This window comes from Pempheris klunzingeri, chromosome 10 (genome assembly GCF_042242105.1).
Source record: "Pempheris klunzingeri isolate RE-2024b chromosome 10, fPemKlu1.hap1, whole genome shotgun sequence".
NCBI lineage: Eukaryota > Metazoa > Chordata > Actinopteri > Acropomatiformes > Pempheridae > Pempheris > Pempheris klunzingeri.
Genome location: NC_092021.1, coordinates 26,795,961 through 26,815,003, shown reverse-complemented (window position 1 = coordinate 26,815,003; position 19,043 = coordinate 26,795,961). Strand labels below are relative to the sequence as shown.

Sequence of the window (19,043 nt, the reverse complement as noted above, 5' to 3'; positions counted from 1 at the left end):
ACGCTGTGTTTCCATCTCGTAGTGGTTTTCTGTGTTTGTGTTGCAGTGTTCAGTCACTGAGGGCTTCAGTGTTCGTGTCCACACCCACAGTAACGCTGCACGGGATTATCTGTGTGTGAATCTTTGGCAGATTGTCAGATTTTAAAAACGTATAAAAATATTACACTCTCCACAGAGCTCGCTCCCGTTCATTCATACACGTCGGTTATAGTCGTGATAATCGCAGTAGCTATTATAGAATAATTAATAGCTAATAAAACACAAAACAGAGACCAGCTCCTGCAAAACAAAACATTTTTACACAACAACAAAACTGTCTGAGTGCATCTCCGCCAGCAGAAGAGTGACCGACGTCCTCGCTGGACGTTTAACTGTCAAAGTCTTTGGTTTGTTTCTGAACAGGAGGTCCTGAAGAGAAAACATTTAGCTCTGGAAGAATCTCTCTGTGTCTGCCTTCACGCTCACACGTTCAGACGTTCATGGTCCCCTCAGGATGAACCATGACAGAACAGAGATGTTTCTATAACTATAACCACACAAAAACTGAACTGAACACTAAGTACAACGGAGAGCATCTTCACATGCTTTATATCAGCAGCAGGAGCGCTAGTTAGCTGTTAGCAGCAGGGTCCTGCCATGTGTTTGGCTCACAGAGCTAACAGAATACGGCTAGCAGAGCTAAAGGGGCTAACAGAGCTAATGCAGCTAGCAGAGCTAAAAGGGCTAACAGAGCTAATGCAGCTAGCAGAGCTAAAAGGGCTAACAGAGCTAATGCAGCTAGCAGAGCTAAAAGGGCCAACATGGCTTTAAATACAGCATCTATTGATGCTTACAGCTAACAAAGCCAATACAGGTAATTAAACTTACAGCTAGAGCTGATGGATTTAACAGCTAACACAGCTAACAGAGCTAATAGCATAAACAGCTAACAAAGCTAAACACACAGCAGGACTGAGAGTTTCTGTTCAGAGGATCGTGAGCGTGAAACAGTGAGCTGCAGTTTAATCTGACAGCCAAAGAAGTTCACAGTAAATAAATGTACTGAAGTACAAGTACAAGTACAAGTACAAGTACTACCTCTAGCAGTAGAGGTAAAAGTACTCTGAGTGTGGAGTTGGAGGCTTTCCATCAGTGTTGTGTACTGAACTTTGTTGGGACGGTACAGAGACTGAACTGTCATAACTTTGGTGATCCAGGTTGACATTATTGGCTTGTAAGCCGTTCGGGTTCATCCTCTGGGGACCATGATGACCACGACTCCATCGAACAGTGAGAAGACGGCCGGTTACAGATGAAGCGAGGCCGGCTGCTCACACCGCTGAGCCCGTGTGAACCAGAGAATCATGGGATACCTCTGGGCGACTCTGGACGGAGGAAGAGGAGGAGGAGGAGGAGGAGGAAGGCAAGGAGGCAACAGAGGAGATGGAGGGAATCTGGTTATTGTCTGGTGTCTCTGAGTCCTTTCCTCTCCCTCCATCTTCCTCTCTGAGAGCTTCTTGCCTCGGTTCCTCCTCCTCCTCCGCCTCCTCTTCCTCCTCCTGCTGTCCTCTTCGCTCCACCTCCTCCTCTTCCTCCTCCTGCTGTCCTCTTCGCTCCTCCTCCTCCTCCTCTTCCTCCTGCTGCAGGGCGTTGAGGCGCTCCTCCGCCTCCTCTTCCTCCTGCTGCAGGGCGTTGAGGCGCTCCTCCGCCTCCTCTTCCTCCTCCTGCTGTCCTCTTCGCTCCACCTCCTCCTCTTCCTCCTCCTGCTGTCCTCTTCGCTCCTCCTCCTCCTCTTCCTCCTGCTGCAGGGCGTTGAGGCGCTCCTCCTCCTCTTCCTCCTGCTGCAGGGCGTTGAGGCGCTCCTCCTCCTCTTCCTCCTGCTGCAGGGCGTTGAGGCGCTCCACCACGCAGTGAGCCGTCAGTCTGGCCTCGGGGTCGTGATCCCAGCACTCGGTGATGGTGGAGCAGAAGACACTCATCCCCTGGAGGACAGAAGACACCAGAGACATGATGTGACTTCACTCACTGAGAAGACAAAGTCCACGTGAGGAGGAGGTTGGTGAGGACGGGGTTCACCTCACTGTTGTCATAACTTCACTTCCATAACTAACACACTTATTTTAATCAAACCCGTCATCAACCTGAACCTGAACACACTGCGACCGTCACCTGAAATGTTTCTCAGAAAACTTTATTTTGAAAGGGTGAACAAATGTTGTTTCTCTGCAAACTTTATTTTGAAAGTATTTCTCAGAAAGCTTTATTTTGAAAGGGTAACCAGGTGTCATTTCTCACCTAGCTTTATGTTGAAAGTGTAACTAGGCAATTTCTCAGTGAGTTTTATTTTGAAAGTTTACCTGGATGTTGTGTATTGATTAACTTGGCGGCGTTAAACTGACCTGGTGCTGCGTCCACGCTGACGGGATGTCCGGCCGTCCTCGGTCCCTCAGCACCAGGTCCCTCATGCTGTCCACGCAGGGCTGCTCGCAAACCTTAGAGCCAAACGCAGGCTCGTAGCTCTTCACCTCTGCACACACACACACACACACACACACACACACACACACACGTAAAGAAGTGGGTGTGTCCTCCTGGTCTGTTTTAGCTCCTGTCTCTTTAAGCCCCCCCCCCTCCCAGAAAGCCCACTCTGCTCTGATTGGTCAGCTCCCTGAACAGGCCCCACCCAACAACTCCTGCATCAGGTCTGCTGTCTCTGAAAGGGAAACACATTAGCATAGCAACATGCTAAAATTCATCGTTATCTTACCGGATCGTTATCTAATGACTTGCATACAGTGGATTACTGTAAGTAACCTGGGCTAGCTACCCTAGGTTTAAAAATACTGGTCAAGAAAGCTAGCTAGTTAGCTAGCTACTTAGTTAACTTAGCTACGTTCCACGCACAAATGAATTACGAATTTTCACAGACTGAAGCGTCAGCAGTTTTAAGACAAACCGAGACTATAATGACTTCATAAATATAATGACAGCTGTTGATTATTATAATTATCACAGCTCCTACCTCCGATGGCGTGGCAGCGGGAGGCCATCTCCCAGAGGACCAGAGCCATGGAGTACACATCCATCTGTTTAAAGGCCTCCAGGTCCTCCAGGTTCACCCGGGACTCGAGGACTTCAGGAGCCATGTAGCGAGCTGTTCCCACCTGGACAGGTACAGGACAGTCCAGTCACATGACAGCCAACGCACCAGAGGCAGGTTCTGGTTTGTGATAGATTTAACTGCTACTAGGATTATTTATGTAAAATCCTTTTTGTTTAACCACAAACAGCCGTTATATGGCTCTCTTCAAACCCACCAGACTACATTCACAAAAACAGGGATTTTATCTCATAGAACACAGGAGCTGTTGGACTCCTGTTGCCTCCATCAGTTAGTGTGTTTGTGTTATTGTCTGATTTTGGTGTTTTAAAGAGTGAAATTAAATCCCAACTCATATGTTCAAACACCAAAGTCACTAGACCTAGACCAGCAGCTCCTGTGTCCTGTCAGCTAAAATCCCTGTTTTAGTGAATGTAGTCTGGTGTGTGTGCTGTTTGTGGTTAAACCAGAAGGATCTTCCAGGTCTCTCTCTGTAGGGATCCTTTCCATGATGCTGTCAGGTTCTCCTTTAATAACTAAACCTGATCAGCTCACCTGTCCACTGTTAGCGTAGTCGTCGACGGTGAGGGAGAGATCCAGTTTTAACGCCAGGCCAAAGTCACACAGAGCGCACTCCTTCCTGCTCTTCACCACGATGTTGCTGCTCTTTAGGTCCCGATGGGCAACTGGTACCTACAGCAACACAGACAACCAGCAACGAGCACAGTGAGTGATGTGACGCTGAATCTGTCTGACGGTCAGTCAGATGATCCTAATTCTGCTACTGAACACCTTCCTAATGTAAACCCTGAAGTTAAAGTTAAACCAGACTTTTTGAACAGCTATTTTTCTTTTTTGTTTAAAGTTTAATGAACAACTAAATACTTAAAATTCCAAAATTCATACAATATTCACCATTCATTGTTTCTTTATGATATAAATGTACTGAATATTTGCAGTAAGGTTTATATCGTTATTGTGGAAAAGCTTTATCTCTTGAGTGACTATCTGAAGCTGTGTTTCCACTAAACACAAAGTGAATATTCACCTGCTAACTGGGGCTAATGCTTGTGCTAACTGGGGCTAATGCTTGTGCTAACTGGGGCTAATGCTTGTGCTACCTGGGGCTAATGCTTGTGCTAACTTGCTTCATAGTAAAGTCCAGCCTAAAGCCAGGATCAGTAATAGATTATTTCAAACCTAAATGGGATTTTATGAATTCAGAATGAATTTTGACCCCTCCGGCCTTCCGTATCGTAGTGACGAGCCAAACAGTTTCCAGAGTTTACAGAATGACTGACCTTCTGTAACCCGCTGGGCGTTGTGTCGCTATGGAGATGAGCTAACCCCCTCGCGATGCTGCCCGCCATGGCAACGAGCTCCTCCCAGCTCAGCACGTTTGCCGCGAGGAAGTCCTGCAGGTTCCCGAGGCTGTGATACGCCAAAACCAACCAGTACTTCCTGTGGGCGTGGCCAGGCGGGCCCCTCCCCTCGGCCGCAAGGAATCGCACCACGTTGTCGTGCTCCAGTTTGGGGTCGGAGAAGATGGAGACCTCGTTTCTCCACGAGGCGTACTCCACAGCTGGAAACACCTTCACCGCCACGGTGTCATAGCTGCTAACGCCGCCCTTCTCGCCCTGCAGCAGGCACGCCCGCCACACCTCGGCGAAGCGCCCCTTCCCCACCACCGCCTCCAGCTTGATGGGCAGTTGTTCATTCAGTTGCCCCTGCCGGTCTGCCATGTCGTTGATGAGGTCATTGTTGGGCACTTTGGTGTTGGACTCCTCCGACCCAGGCGCCGCCGCGCCGCCACACGGCAGATCGAAGGCCTGGTAGAGCTCTGGGGTGCGTTTGGTGGGCCAGTCGGGGCGTGCAGGAGGGCCCGGCTTGTTGGGACGGCGTGTGCGGTAGAAGTAGAAGGCGGCGGTGGCAACTATGGCAACCAGGACAGGAGGCACCAAACTAACCACGACCACCGGGACGACGTCTTTACTCTGCAGCTTCGAGAATCCTGCAGGGACAGAGGCACCGTGGCAATCTGGTCATCTGTCCATCATCTGGTCATCATCCAACCATCATCCCTCATTCATCCATCATCTGTTCATCATCCAACCATCATCCAACCATCATCCAACCATTTCCTCACCGTTGGCGCCCTTGAAGATGAGTTTGTCGTTACACTCGTGGTCGCCGTGGCAGCCACAGACCATCATGGCGCCGTCCTCTGCCGGCTGTGGGACCATGTGACACTCTCTGGTGGTGAAGTTCAGCAGCAGGCCGGGGTCGACGCCCTCCAGAGCCACAGCGGGGTTATGACACATGGTGTGCACCGTCATCGTGTCGTTGGTCTTCCTCCTGTTGGTTTATCATCACCCTCATCATCATCATTATTATTATTATTAATATATTATTTTAACCTTTAAAACACCAAAGTCACACAATAACTGAAACACTCTGACTGATGGAGGCAGCAGCTCTAAAATCCCTGTTTTAGTGAATGTAGTCTGGTGTGTGTGCTGTTTGTGGTTAAACCAAAAGGATCTTCCAGGTCTCTCTCTGTAGGGATCCTTTCCATGATGCTGTCACACACTTAGAATAACACTCTGAGCCTGTCAGTGGATCAAACAAGCTCTTTTAGTGGACCTACTGTGATCAGGTGCAGTTGTCCCAAAGGATCACGTTGCAGCCATTGCAGCCCGTTTGGTGTCTGCTGGCTGAGGTGATCTACTGGACCAGTTCCAACACTTTTACTACCTACCAGTCACTCAGACACCAGGATGAGGACACAGAGGACCAGGGGGAGAAACAGGGGAAGTGCCCTTTAATAAGTGCTGCTTGTGGACTAACTAAAGTGTTTGTGGCTCTGAGATGATCCCTGTCAACTTTGCCCTGAATAAACGAGTGTTTTCCTCCCGTCTCTTTTCTCCTTATCACTGGTTTTTCCTGCAGCTATCTGGGAGGGTCTGGCAGGGCTGACGTGAACAGGAAATGAGAGGGGTGCAGCGAGGGGGGGATCCCCGGCGTTGTGCTGTTATCCAAACAAAAGCACGACTCAGCAGAAACTTTCCAGTCGTGCGGGGAGTGATGCCAGCGGAGCCAGTGAGCAGCCTGACAGGTCTGAACCTCCAGGGACTCGTCACGCTCTGGAAAACAACCGTGTGAACCTCTCAAGTCAAAAAAACGCAGTCACGTGGTTTATTTTGTCCCTGCAACAGTAGCGGGAATAGTAGAGTAGAGTAGTAGAGTAGAGAAATCCCTTCAGGATGTTTCATAATGCTGATCACCAACATCTTGCAGCAGCTTAGCTGTACTCTGGTGAGCGCTGAAGGAAAACAGGGAGTGTGTGCGCCATATTCCAGCGTTTCTACGGCACGCCGAAGGCTTCAGGACACGTTGTTCTTCATCCATCTCACAGTGAGAACAATAGGAAGACCAAATCACCACGACAGCACCAGACTCCATTCAAATAATGCAGCAAATAAGGAGCACATTTCAGCAGCGTCCACATTGTGCTGGAAATGTTTTTAAAACAACCCAGCTGGAAATATTTAAAGAAGAACACTCGATGGTTGAAACTGAGCGCTGCCAACGAGCCGATACTTTAAAGATGCGTAGTTTCTTTATTTTTATTTAAACAGGGAAGCTACTGACGCTGTGATTATAGAACACACACAACAATGAGAAAAAGAAATGTGAGGACACGTCAACAATTCTGGGCGTTGACATGAGGGACGGCATCGATTCAGAGAAAACCACTGAAGACATTTGGCCCCCCCACAAACACACCAGTTCAGAGGTTATTACCATCCCAAACTGTGTTTAAAACCACGTCATGATTAGAAGTGACAGCACTAAATGTGCAGAGAGGCTCTAGTCAGCTGATATTATCATTTATAATATATCATGATTAATAATCTGGATCTACAAAGTGACTGAAGCTATAAAGGTAAATGTAGTCAAGTGAAAAATAAAATATTTCTACAACATTTAATCCAAAAAATACCTCAAAATGATACTTAAGTGCAGTAAATTAGTAAATAAAAGTGACTTTCATGCTGCAGCATCTGAATAATAATGAACTGAAAAGACAAACGTCGGTCCAGTCTGAATGCATCAACCCTGACAATAAAGATATTAGATATGAATAATTAAAGTCCACCCACCACATGGCGATGCAGATCTCCTCTGTGACGGTGCAGAAGGACGACAGGGAGCAGTTACTGAAGCAGATGCTGTCCTTACACTCCGGACTGGACACCTCACACCACTTACACAGGTTGAAGCTCAGGTGGCTGAAAGACCGGACGACAGCAGGAAGTCCTGAAACCCAACAGAAACAGGTGATGAAGTCAGCAACACGTCCTGAAACACCTACCTGACGACATGGTGGCTTTAGAGGAGATCGCTGGTGTGTGTAAACCTGAGACACTGACTCAGAGTGTTATTCTAAGTGTGTGACAGCATCATGGAAAGGATCCCTACAGAGAGAGACCTGGAAGATCCTTTTGGTTTAACCACAGACAGCACACACACCAGACTACATTCACTAAAACAGGGATTTTAGAGAACAGGACACAGGAGCTGCTGCTCTGCTGCTGCCTCCATCAGTCAGTGTGTTTGTGTTATTGAGTGACTTTGGTGTTTAAAAGGGTCAGTTTGGATCCAACACAACATCTAAGTAACACAAATAAAACACAGACAAACTGACTGATGGAGGCAGCAGCAGAGCAGCAGCTCCTGTGTCCTGTTCTCTAAAATCCCTGTTTTAGTGAATGTAGTCTGGTGTGTGTGCTGTTTGTGGTTAAACCAAAAGGATCTTCCAGGTCTCTCTCTGTAGGGATCCTTTCCATGATGCTGTCACACACTTAGAATAACACTCTGAGCCTGTCAGTGGATCAAACAAGCTCTTTTAGTGGATCTACTGTGATCAGGTGTAGTTGTCCCAAAGGATCACCTTTATGGAAACCCATCGTACTGCTCACACGTTTAAAATGAATCTTTTTTGATGATTTCCAGTGTGAAACAGGCTGATTTAGTGTAAAAGGTTTGGTTTGGTTGGTGCCGTGAGGACGGGCTCACATCGTGCATCAGTGTGACTGTGGAGCAGGATATGGGTGTGTCCGCCCAGTCCGTCAGAGGAGCTGCAAACAAACACTCCTCCTCTTCATCGTGTGTGTGTGTGTGTGTGACGCTCTGCCACATCATAACAACAGCAGTGATCAGACCCAGATGACACAGAAATGACAGTTAAACCAAACCACACACACACACACACACACACACACACACACACACACACAGCAGTGTTTAGATTTATGTTTGCATAAATACACACTCGACTACACACACACAGACTCCACCACACTGCATCATAATTACACACACTTTATACACACATACAGGACTGTACAGATAAACACACAACACTTCATTAACTCTGTCACACACACACACACACACACACACACACACACACACAGCAGAAGTTGTTCCAGATGTTTCTTCCAAACAGAGCTGAAGACAAAGGAAAGAGAAAAGTCGGAGAAACAAAAAGCTCGATTTAATCAGAATCAGCACAGGCGTGTGTGTGTGTGTGTGTGTGTGTGTGTGTGACATTTGTGTATGTTTTTGTGTGAGACTGACAGCAGCTCTGTGTTTGGATGGTGTGTGTAACGCTGTGTGTGTGTGTGTGTGTGTGTGTGTGTGTGTGTGTGTGGCTCCAGGAATAAATTGAAGCCAGAAGTGAGCTGCGTTCAGAGCCAAGTTAGCATCCAACGCTCCGCCCTCAAAGGCTCATGGGAAATCCAAGCACTCCACGCTACTCGGAGGAGGCCCTCCCTATCAGAGCTGCAGGCTTATTTTAGACACACACACACACACACACACACACACAGATCATAGTGTGTGTGTGTGTGTGTGTTCTGCAGTAGTTTCATGCAGCAGCTCCATGACTCCACGCTGCTTTCAGACTTTTCCATATTTTGGGAAAAACATTTTTTCCTGCTGAGAGTTTGAGAAGAAGATCAGTACAGCCATTAGCTGGCTAGCTTAGCGTAGCCTAGCTTAGCATAGAGACTGTAAACAGAGGGAAACAGCTAGCCTGGCTCTGTACAAAGTTAACAAAACTCATCAGCAGGCTCATTGGGAATCTAAATTTGACAGATTTTCATTTTGAATCACAGCTGAAGACTAAAAACAAAAAAAAAACAATCTGCAGATCCCATGTAGGTCTTATCATCACGCTCTTCAAACACACCAGATTCCATTGACAAAATCAGTAATTTTACCTCACAGAACACAGGAGCTGCTGGTCTGCTGCTGCTTAAATCAGTTACTTTGTTGGTGCTATTGTGTGTTACATGAACCCCATGTTGGATCCAAATTAACCCTTTAAAACACCAAATTCACAGAAGGCAGCAGCAGACCAGCAGCTCCTGTGTCCTGTTCTCTAAAACCCCTGTTTTAGTGAATGTAGTCTGGTGTGTGTGCTGTTTGTGGTTAAACCAAAAGGATCTTCCAGGTCTCTCTCTGTAGGGATCCTTTCCATAATGCTGTCACACACTTAGAATCCAACACTTTTCATCCCTACCAGTGATTCAGACACCAGGACATGGACAGAGAACACTCAGTTCAACAAAAGAGCCAACGACAACAAACTAATTAACTAGTCAGTCAATACTCAAGCAAAGTGCAAATACCATGAAACTGTGACAGCACAGAGAACAGAGACTCATTTTAATCAGCACCCCCTCCTCAGCTGTGAGTGTGTGTGTGTGTGTGTGTGTGTGTGTGAGGTTAGAGTCATCAGGCCATCACCACGTCACCTCACTGGCCTCATTAACACAATTAAAACACTCACACACACACACACACACACACATGAACACACACTGTCTCTCAGTGCCAGTCGCTCTCTTCTCCAGTGTCTTAAGACAGCGCCGAGTGTGTGTGTGTGTGTGTGTGTGTGTGTGTGTGTGTGTGTTTCAGTCACACTCGCTCTTTGTTAGATGTGAGATAATAAGCTCCTTTTTAATCACACGCTCTGTTAATTCATGCCACTCTTCCCTCAGACTGTTGAAACCTAAAAACATCAACAAACACACACCCAGAGAAATAAAACCCCAGATATAACTGATCAAATTAAACTCTGGGGTTTCAGCTACATGCTAACATCAGCATGCTAACATGGTTATGACATGGATGCGTTACCATGGATACAGCACTGGAGGCGGAGCTGTTTATTCCCTAGAAAGTGGCACATGAAGCCAGAAAAGTTGGACTTCCTGTCAGTCTGATGCTTTAAACCTGAACTCTTTCTAAAGGCCTGAATTACATACAAAGTCACAGCAGAGACACAAACTGACACAAAGTTGCTGCAGGCCAACGGGAAAGACGGACGTGACACGAATTAACGTGCAGCACAAGTTGAAAATACTCACGCTAACCATTAGCCAGTTAGCTTAGCTTAGCTTAGCATAAAGACTGTAAACAGAGGGAAACAGCTAGCCTGGATCTGCCCAACAGTAACAAAACTCATCAGCAGGCCCAATCTGCTGCATGTGCAGAAACTGAAAACTGAAAAAATCCACAGATTCCTTTTGGGTTGGCTCAAAGCCACCAGACTCCATTGACAAAAACACTAATTCTACCTCACAGAACACAGGAGCTGCTGGTCTGCCGCTGCCTCCATCAGTTAGCTTGTTTGTGATTTTGTGTTATTCTAAGTGTGTGACAGCATCATGGAAAGGATCCCTACAGAGAGAGACCTGGAAGATCCTTTTGGTTTAACCACAAACAGCACACACACCAGACTACATTCACTAAAACAGGGATTTTAGAGAACAGGACACAGGAGCTGCTGGTCTGCTGCTGCCTCCATCAGTTAGTTTGTTTGTGTTTTATTTGTGTTGCACAAATATTGTGTTGAATCCAGACTAACCATTTAAAACACCAAAGTCACACAATAACACAAACAAAGTAACCGATCGATGCAGCAACAGACAAGCAGCTTCTGTGTTCTGTGAGGTAAAATTACTGTTTTTGTAAATGGAGTCTGGTGTGTATGAAGAGAGAGTGTTTTAAGACTTAGTTTGAATCCAACACAATATCTGTGACACAATAACATAAAGACACAAACTGATCAAAGCAGCAACTTCCATGTTCTGTAATGTAAAATTCCTGTTTTTGTGAATGGAGTCTGGTGCTGTAGATATTAAAGCTCCTTTATATCCTGTTGGGTGGTTTGACCTGCAGCAGTGCATCATGGGATATGAGATCATATATATGTGTGTGTGGCGTCACTGTGAGAGCCACCAATCATCAGACACCAGCCCCTGTTCCCCTCCTCCCCGAGAGTCATGTGACCCCTCAGGTTTACCTGGTGACCCTCTGGAGGGCCCCCACCCCCAGGCTGGACCCCCCAGGACTGAAGAGTGTGAGTGTAAATGAGGAGGGACAGAGAGCCTCACCTGGAGCCACCTGGACTCACCTGGAGTCACTGCTACTGATACTACTGATGGTACTGATGATACTACTGATAGTACTACCGATGGTACAACTGATGGTACTACTGGTGGTACTGATACTACTGATGATACTACCGATAGTACTACCGATGGTACAACTGATGGTACAACTGATGGTACAACTGATGGTACTATTGGTGGTACTGATACTACTGATGATACTACTGATGGTACAACTGATGGTACAACTGATGGTACTACTGATGGTACTACTGATGGTACTGATACTACTGATGGTACTACTGATACTACTGATGGTACTACTAGTACTGATGGTACTGATGGTACTACTGATGGTACTACTAGTACTGATAGTACTGATGGTACAACTGATACTACTGATGGTACAACTGATGGTACTACTGATACTACTGATGGTACTACTAATGGTACTGATACTACTGATGGTACAACTGATGGTACTACTGATGGTACTGATGGTACTACTGATACTACTAGTACTGATAGTACTGATGGTACAACTGATACTACTGATGGTACTACTGATACTACTGATGGTACTACTAGTACTGATAGTACTGATGGTACTACTGATACTACTGATGGTACTACTGATGGTATTACTGATACTACTACTGATGGTACTACTGATACTACTGATGGTACAACTGATACTACTGATGGTACTACTGATACTACTGATGGTACTACTAGTACTGATAGTACTGATGGTACTACTGATACTACTGATAGTACTACTGATACTACTACTGATGGTACTACTGATACTACTGATGGTACTACTAGTACTGATACTACTACTGATGGTACTACTGATAGTACTACTGATACTACTGATGGTACTACTACTACTACAGTACTACAGATACTACAGTACTACTAGTACTGATACTACAGATACTACAGTGCTACAGGTACTACAGATACTACAGTACTATAGATATTACAGTACTACAGTACTACAGGTACTACAGATACTACAGTACTACAGATACTACAGTACTACAGATACTACTGATCATACAGTACTACAGTATTACAGATACTACAGATACTACAGTACTACACACTGAGGGAAGCTGAAAGTATACTTGTGTACTGTTACTAGGATCTGAGAGCAGGACTTGTACTTGTACATAGTTCTGGTGGTACTAGTACTGAGAGAAGTACTTCTGAGTACTCCTGAGTAGTTCTGAGTACTCCTGAGTACTTCAGAGTACTCAGGAGTACTCCTGTATTTCTCTGAGTACTCCTGAGTACTTCTCTGAGTAGTCCTGAGTACTCCTGAGTACCTCTCTGAGTACTTCTGAGTATTCCTGAGTACTTCTCTGAGTACTTCTCTGAGTACTCCTGAGTACCTCTCTGAGTACTTCTGAGTACTCCTGAGTACTTCTTCTGTCACTGCTGATCTCTCCAAAACAAACCGCACCCCCCCCTCCAGGAGCAGCAGCGGGGAGCAGAGAGAGAAAAGCCCGGAGAACAGGCACCACTCACCGGCTGTCAGCAGGACGAAGACCCCGGTCCAAAACGTCCGGAACCGAGCCATCATCCGCGGGGAGAGAGAGCCGGAGGAGAGCGGGGGAGCTCGGTCTGTCGGTCTGTCGGTCTGCCGGTCTGTCGGTCTGTCCCGGGCTCCGGTATCAGCGGAGAGAGAGGGAGAGAGGGGGGAGGGAGGGAGAGAGAGTCCAGATGTTTTTCATCCAGATGTGGTTTAGCCCCGCCCCCCTCTGCTGCCCCTGTGTTTCCAGCGAACAGACCCCAAGTCCACATGTGGTATTAGGAGGACCAGGACCAGGACTGGCACCAGAACCAGGACCAGGACCAGGACCAGGACCAGGACCAGGACCAGGACCAGAACCAGGACCAGAACCAGGACCAGGACAGACTGGGACTACTATGGAAAATACTCCCATACAAGTACTTGAAGTACTTGTAGTACTTGTTAAGGAAGTAAAAGTACTGTGTTACAGCAGGTTCAGTTTGTATTAAATGTTTTTAAAAGTAGAATTAAATAAAGACATAAACACACAGAGGTGTAAATAAACAGATGTTAATAACATGAATAGAAATGAATGTTCACAGTTGGACAGTTGTTTTATTTATATTCACATTTATACACATGGATATTTAATTATCTGTTTACATACAGTATTTTTATGTGTTTCTGCATTTGTTATGTTTTTTTGACTAATTTATTTCGATTTTTCCTTTAATCTGTGTGTGTTTATCATCATCATTATTATTATTCCACTGACTGACTCTAACAGGTTTATTCCAGCTCATTAGTCTCATTATAACGAACCCACAGAGATGTGTCAGAGCAGCACACACACACACACACACACACACACACAGACACACACACACACAGACACACACACACACACACACACACACAGACACAGACACACACACACATAGACACACACACACACACACACCCTCACCTGTGCCAAACCCCATTCATTTTTTAATATATTTTAGCTCAAACTGCTCGTGATGGTTTGTATTGTTTTAGTCGTTGTGTATTTGGACTCTTTCATACTTTCTACTTTCTACTTCTTCTCCACTACATTTTAAAGCCAATATTTAGGGAAATATTGTACTTTTTACTTCTGTCTGGACATTTTTTCAGAAATGTACATTACTGGTTACTTTGAAGATTAATTACTTGCTTTATTACTTAATTATTAAATATTAAGTACTTTTGTTATTATAAAAATCAGTTTGTCTAAATATAAATCTGAACATTTAAAGTAGCACAGGTGAGCCACTGTGCTCTGCTGCCTCCTGATGGTCACGTGATGTAACTGCATGGTGAGAACTGCAGCAACAAGTTAAAAAAAGAATAAATTAATGTATAAAGTAATTTATCTTAATGTGAAAGGGATTTTTGTTATTAAAATGTAAAATAATAAAAATATTTTCTCATTTTTGTTTGATTATATTTATTTTTTGAAATTTATTTATTTAATATTTTATTTATTTTTTGAATTAAATTTTATATATTTCTATTTATGTTTCATTGCACTTTGTGACGCCATACAAACAAAGTTGATTGTTATCATGATAAACTACACTGTAAAAAAAATACAATGATGATAAAATATAAATAAACTCATTATTGTATAAAGAGTTTTAAAAACGCAGTACTTTAAATTTAATTTATCTATTAATTTCTTCCTTTCCTGTTGTCTTTATCCTTCTTATTTCATGTTTCCTCACATGTAATTTTATTGTAGGATTATGAATGAAACATGTTTTGATTTGTAGAGTTAAAAAATAAACACTTTAATAAATGTGGATTGTCCAAATGGCGCTTTTATTGTGAAATGATTAGGCCGGAAGCACCGGTGCTGTTTCCGCTGACGGAAAACAAGCAACACGTTTACGGAGGTGAGTTAAGTTTCAGATTGGTTGAAACCAAATGTTAAAACGGTGAAAATTAACAGGGAGTCTGGTGTGAGAGAGATAGCAGCGTTTATAGACCGACAGAGGGCTGCTGTCGGCCGGACTCTGGACTCTGGACTCGGACCTCTGGACCCAGAACCTCCTGCAGGTTTTCTTCGGTTTGTCAGTGTCTGTCTGTCTGTCCGCAGGGGAAGATGAGGCTCCTGCTGGTGTCCAACTCCACCCTGCACGGCAGCGGGTACCTGGACCACTGTCAGCAGCAGATCTCTCTCTTCTTCGGCAAGTAAGTGTGGAGCACCGAATTCCGTTCAAAAACAGAGCAATTTAGCATTTATATGTTAATCAGCAAATATACGTGTCTCTACACAAAAGTTTTGAAAACTTTGTCTGAATTAGTAGCTTCAGTATGTAAACAACAGTTTTTAATAAACATTTTTATAATGATAATAAACTGTCTTAAAGTCTGAAGTGGCTGTAGAGGATTTATATTCAATGCTAAATGATCACTAAAATGCCAGATTTTTCAATGGAGTTCGGTGTGGAGACTTAACGGTGTGAACGGTATGTGCAGAGCATGTGATTGATTTTCCAGTGGAGTTTGGTGTGAGGACAGTTTGTTGACATGTAAGTGAGAATATGTGATGAAAATAATACTTTTTTAGGTTAAAGGTTTAAAGTTTAAGTTAAGTTTAAAGGTTTAATCTTCACAGTAATGCTTACATAGCAACACCTTATCTGACCTGTGTGTGTGTGTGTGTGTGTGTGTGTGTGTGTGTGTGTGTGCAGAGGTGTGAAGCGGGTGCTCTTTGTTCCTTACGCCCTCCATGACAGAGACGCCTACACGAAGACAGCCAGAGACAAGTTTAAGACTCTGGGTGGGTCAGTCACGTGACACGTTAACCACATGGTTTTTTTTCTACATATTTTCTTTGTTTTTCTGAATTCTGTATTTGTAATTATTTTATCTACGTTCATCTGTGCATTTTCCATATTTTTTCTTGTCTGTATTGTTCCAGTCAGTCTAATTATATTTTTGTTATATATTGTTTTTTTTAGTTATTCAGGATTTTGGAAGTATTTTCTGTGTTTTTCCTGGATTTATTACTTTATTTATGTTTTTCAGTGTATTTTAAGGTATTTTCTTAGTATGTATTTTGGTTTTTCAGCATTTTTCCAGGTATTTTCTGAATTTTATTTGCTTGTTTTATGTTCATTCTTATATTTTCTGTATGTTCAGAATTTTATTCTGTACTTTTGTCTTGTTTTTTTGTATGTTTTATGTATTTTCCTAATGTTTTTTTAATTTCTTCTTGGTTTTCTATCTCTTTTCTATATGTTTTTATGTTTTTCTATATTATTAAATAGAACATTACATGCTTTAAATCTGTTAGATTAGACTGTGTTAGCGTTAGCCGAGTTAGCATGTGTGTGTCTCACGCGGAGCCTCTGGTGTGTTTGGACCCTGCAGGTTACGAAGTGGACGGCATCCATGAGGTGTCGGATCCCGTCGACGCCGTCCGGAAGGCCGAGGGCATTTTTATCGGTGAGCGGGGACTGTTGGTGTGAAGGTGATACCGACTCCCTTCATCAGGACTTTACTCTGTGATCAGAATCAAATCTTCTCAATTTCAACAATTTTAGTTATTTGGAACAATTTTGGAACAAATGCTAGTCCAAATGCTAAGCTAACCTCAACCAGGACAAAGAAAAAAGCAAAGTTATCTCCAGCAACAACTTAGCCAACGAGCTAATTAATAACCTGAAGATATCGATGATGTTGTCCATGACGACGTCACAGTAAGTACAAACACCAGCGTGGACGCAGAGGGAGCGTTTAGATCACAGAGTTTAAAGGGTTAATCTGTGTTTTCGACATTATTGATCATTACTGATCATTACTGATCATTAGTGATCATTATTGATCAGCCCGTTTTGTTCTGCAGGAGGAGGAAACACTTTCCGGCTGCTGAAGAGTCTCTATGACAACAAGGTGTTGACTGAGATCAGGAAGAGGGTGCTGGAGGTGAAGCTCACTGAAACATAATGTAATAAGGATCATACTGTATTTATTCAGGGGTGTAACACACTAAACTGCCCCCCCCCCCCGCCCCCCCCAGGACGGCGTCCCCTACATGGGCTCCAGCGCCGGCACCAACGTGGCCACCGTCAGCATCTGCACCACCAACGACATGCCCATCGTCTACCCGCCGTCCTTCTCCGCCCTCGGCTTCGTCCCCTTCAACATCAACCCGCACTACCTGGACCCCGACCCCAGCAGCCGCCACATGGGGGTGAGTCCCTGAACGCAACACGGGCCCTTCACAGTACTTTTACTTCTCATACTACTGAGAGTACTTTTGTTGAAGTAGGACTTTAAATGCAGGAGTTTTAGAGTATTCTTACTTGAGCTAGAGTGAACTAGATGTAACCTCGTTTACACAAGGTGATAATTTAGCAGGCACTGATTGGTCGATTGGCTGCCTTATCAGTCTCAGTCCCTTATCACCAGCAGACAGAGAACTACGGTACTTATAACCCCTGGGTCCTCTGTGTCTGTGTCCACATCCTGGTGTCTGAATGACTGTCAGGTAGTAAAAGTGTTGGAACTGGTCCAGTAGATCACCTCAGCCGTTATCTCTCTCTGTTCAAACACACCAGACTCCATTCACAAAAACAGTGATTTTACCAAGCAGAAAAACAGGAGCTGCTGGTCTGCTGCTGCCTCCATCTGTTAGTGTTTGTGTGACTTTGGTGTTTTAAAAGACTTCATTCAGATCCAACACAAGATTTGTGTAGCACAGAAATATATACAAAGAACCGCAACAGTTAAGGAATCGAAGAAAATAGAAGTGTGTATATGTTAAAATAAAGATAGATATTGATTAAAAACATATATACATTTATATTATTACTCTTCAGAACCACCAAACTTCATTGAGAAAAACAGTGATTTTACATCACAGATTATGGAAGTTTCTGCTTTGACCAGTTAGTTTTGTGTGTTTCACAAATATTGTGTTGGATCCAAATTAACCCTTTAAAACACCAAAAGTCACAAAACAACACAAACACACTGACTGATGGAGGCAGCAGCAGAGCAGCAGCTCCTGTGATCTGGGAGCTAAAATCCCTGTTTTAGTGAATGTAGTCTGGTGTGTGTTCAGAGAGCGATAGAACGGCTGTTTGTTTCTGGCATAAACTGTGAACTAAACCTTTAATTTTACTTTTTTTTCACCCAATATTTAATCTGTAAATATCCACATGACGAAGATTATGATTTATTATTTTATAAGGAGTTTCCCTCCAGACATGAAAGAACAGAACGGCCGTTACTTGGGTTTGTTCCTCTTCTGTTGAGGAAGTTCACAGAAGGAAACACAGCGTCATGAAGAAATCTGCTGATAGAACGAAGAACCTGCCTGAGAAGCTTCCTGTTTTTAGGTTTTCTTCAGTATCACAGTATCAAGCAAACGTCAAGAATGATCTATCTGATATTATTGATTCCAGTCATTGATTATTAATCACTTGAATGTGGCAGCAGGTGAAGATGAAACTCACTTTAATGACTTTATATCCTGCTGGTACTTTAATCGGTTATAATACATCATTTATCGTTGATTAGATTTCATCTTAATAATCTGAAATACAGCTGCAGTGATCAATGGATTAGTTGTAAGCTATTAAATCAATCACCAACTATAATCAGTTTGGGTCATTTAAAAAGCCTTCAAGAGACACTGATCGACGTTTCTCTCCATTTTCTGACATTTTACAGATCAAACAGATGATCGATTAATCAAGAAAACAATGAACCGATCAATTGGAAGTGAAAATAATCGATAGCTGCAGCTCTAATCTGGATCTGTGAAGTAACTAAAGCTGTCCTGAGCACTGAATAACGTAATACTTCCTGTTTACGTCTCCAAAGCATTATGGGAGTTGTAGTTCTCCCCGTGTTCAGTAAGCTGTTGACTGTGTGCCCTTTAGGAGACCAGAGAGCAGAGGATCAACCAGTACCACGAGGAACCCGACACCCCAGCTGTCCT

At 44.0% G+C, this 19,043-nt stretch overlaps 2 protein-coding genes across 3 annotated transcripts in view; one reads left to right on the top strand and one right to left on the bottom strand.

Annotated features, from left to right (window-relative positions):
• Window positions 1-1,310: 1,310 nt before the first annotated feature.
• On the bottom strand, window positions 1,311-13,161 carry LOC139208032 (TGF-beta receptor type-2-like). The gene is made up of 8 exons (XM_070837574.1): window positions 13,081-13,161; window positions 7,243-7,399; window positions 5,226-5,434; window positions 4,381-5,090; window positions 3,635-3,772; window positions 3,002-3,143; window positions 2,379-2,506; window positions 1,311-1,961 (listed from the first exon to the last, which is right to left on the bottom strand). The coding sequence occupies exons 1-8, from the start codon at window positions 13,133-13,135 to the stop codon at window positions 1,311-1,313; spliced, it is 2,190 nt and encodes a 729-aa protein (XP_070693675.1). The 5' UTR covers window positions 13,136-13,161.
• Window positions 13,162-14,929: 1,768 nt separating this feature from the next.
• The window catches only part of LOC139208342 (alpha-aspartyl dipeptidase), a 7,721-nt gene continuing 3,607 nt past the window's right edge, over window positions 14,930-19,043 (top strand). Inside the window, exons 1-7 of one of the 2 annotated variants that reach the window (XM_070837990.1) lie at window positions 14,930-14,982; window positions 15,186-15,280; window positions 15,784-15,872; window positions 16,466-16,540; window positions 16,941-17,020; window positions 17,115-17,288; window positions 18,985-19,043. The exon at window positions 18,985-19,043 is cut by the window's right edge and continues 1 nt beyond it. In XM_070837990.1, coding sequence (XP_070694091.1) covers window positions 15,192-15,280; window positions 15,784-15,872; window positions 16,466-16,540; window positions 16,941-17,020; window positions 17,115-17,288; window positions 18,985-19,043 — 566 coding nt within the window. In that variant the 5' untranslated portion in view covers window positions 14,930-14,982; window positions 15,186-15,191. Of the gene's footprint in view, window positions 14,983-15,045; window positions 15,281-15,783; window positions 15,873-16,465; window positions 16,541-16,940; window positions 17,021-17,114; window positions 17,289-18,984 lie in introns of those variants that run through there. The other variant, XM_070837989.1, reaches the window with a different exon arrangement.

Bases quoted from the DNA above. Each gene is read 5' to 3' on its own strand.
- LOC139208032 (XM_070837574.1), bottom strand. From the start codon at position 13,135: ATGATGGCTCGGTTCCGGACGTTTTGGACCGGGGTCTTCGTCCTGCTG. The intron at 7,400-13,080 runs GTGAGTGGTGCC...GTTGGGTTTCAG, and splicing joins CTTCGTCCTGCTGACAGCCG to GACTTCCTGCTGTCGTCCGG. The intron at 5,435-7,242 runs GTGGGTGGACTT...ATAAACCAACAG, and splicing joins GAGATCTGCATCGCCATGTG to GAGGAAGACCAACGACACGA.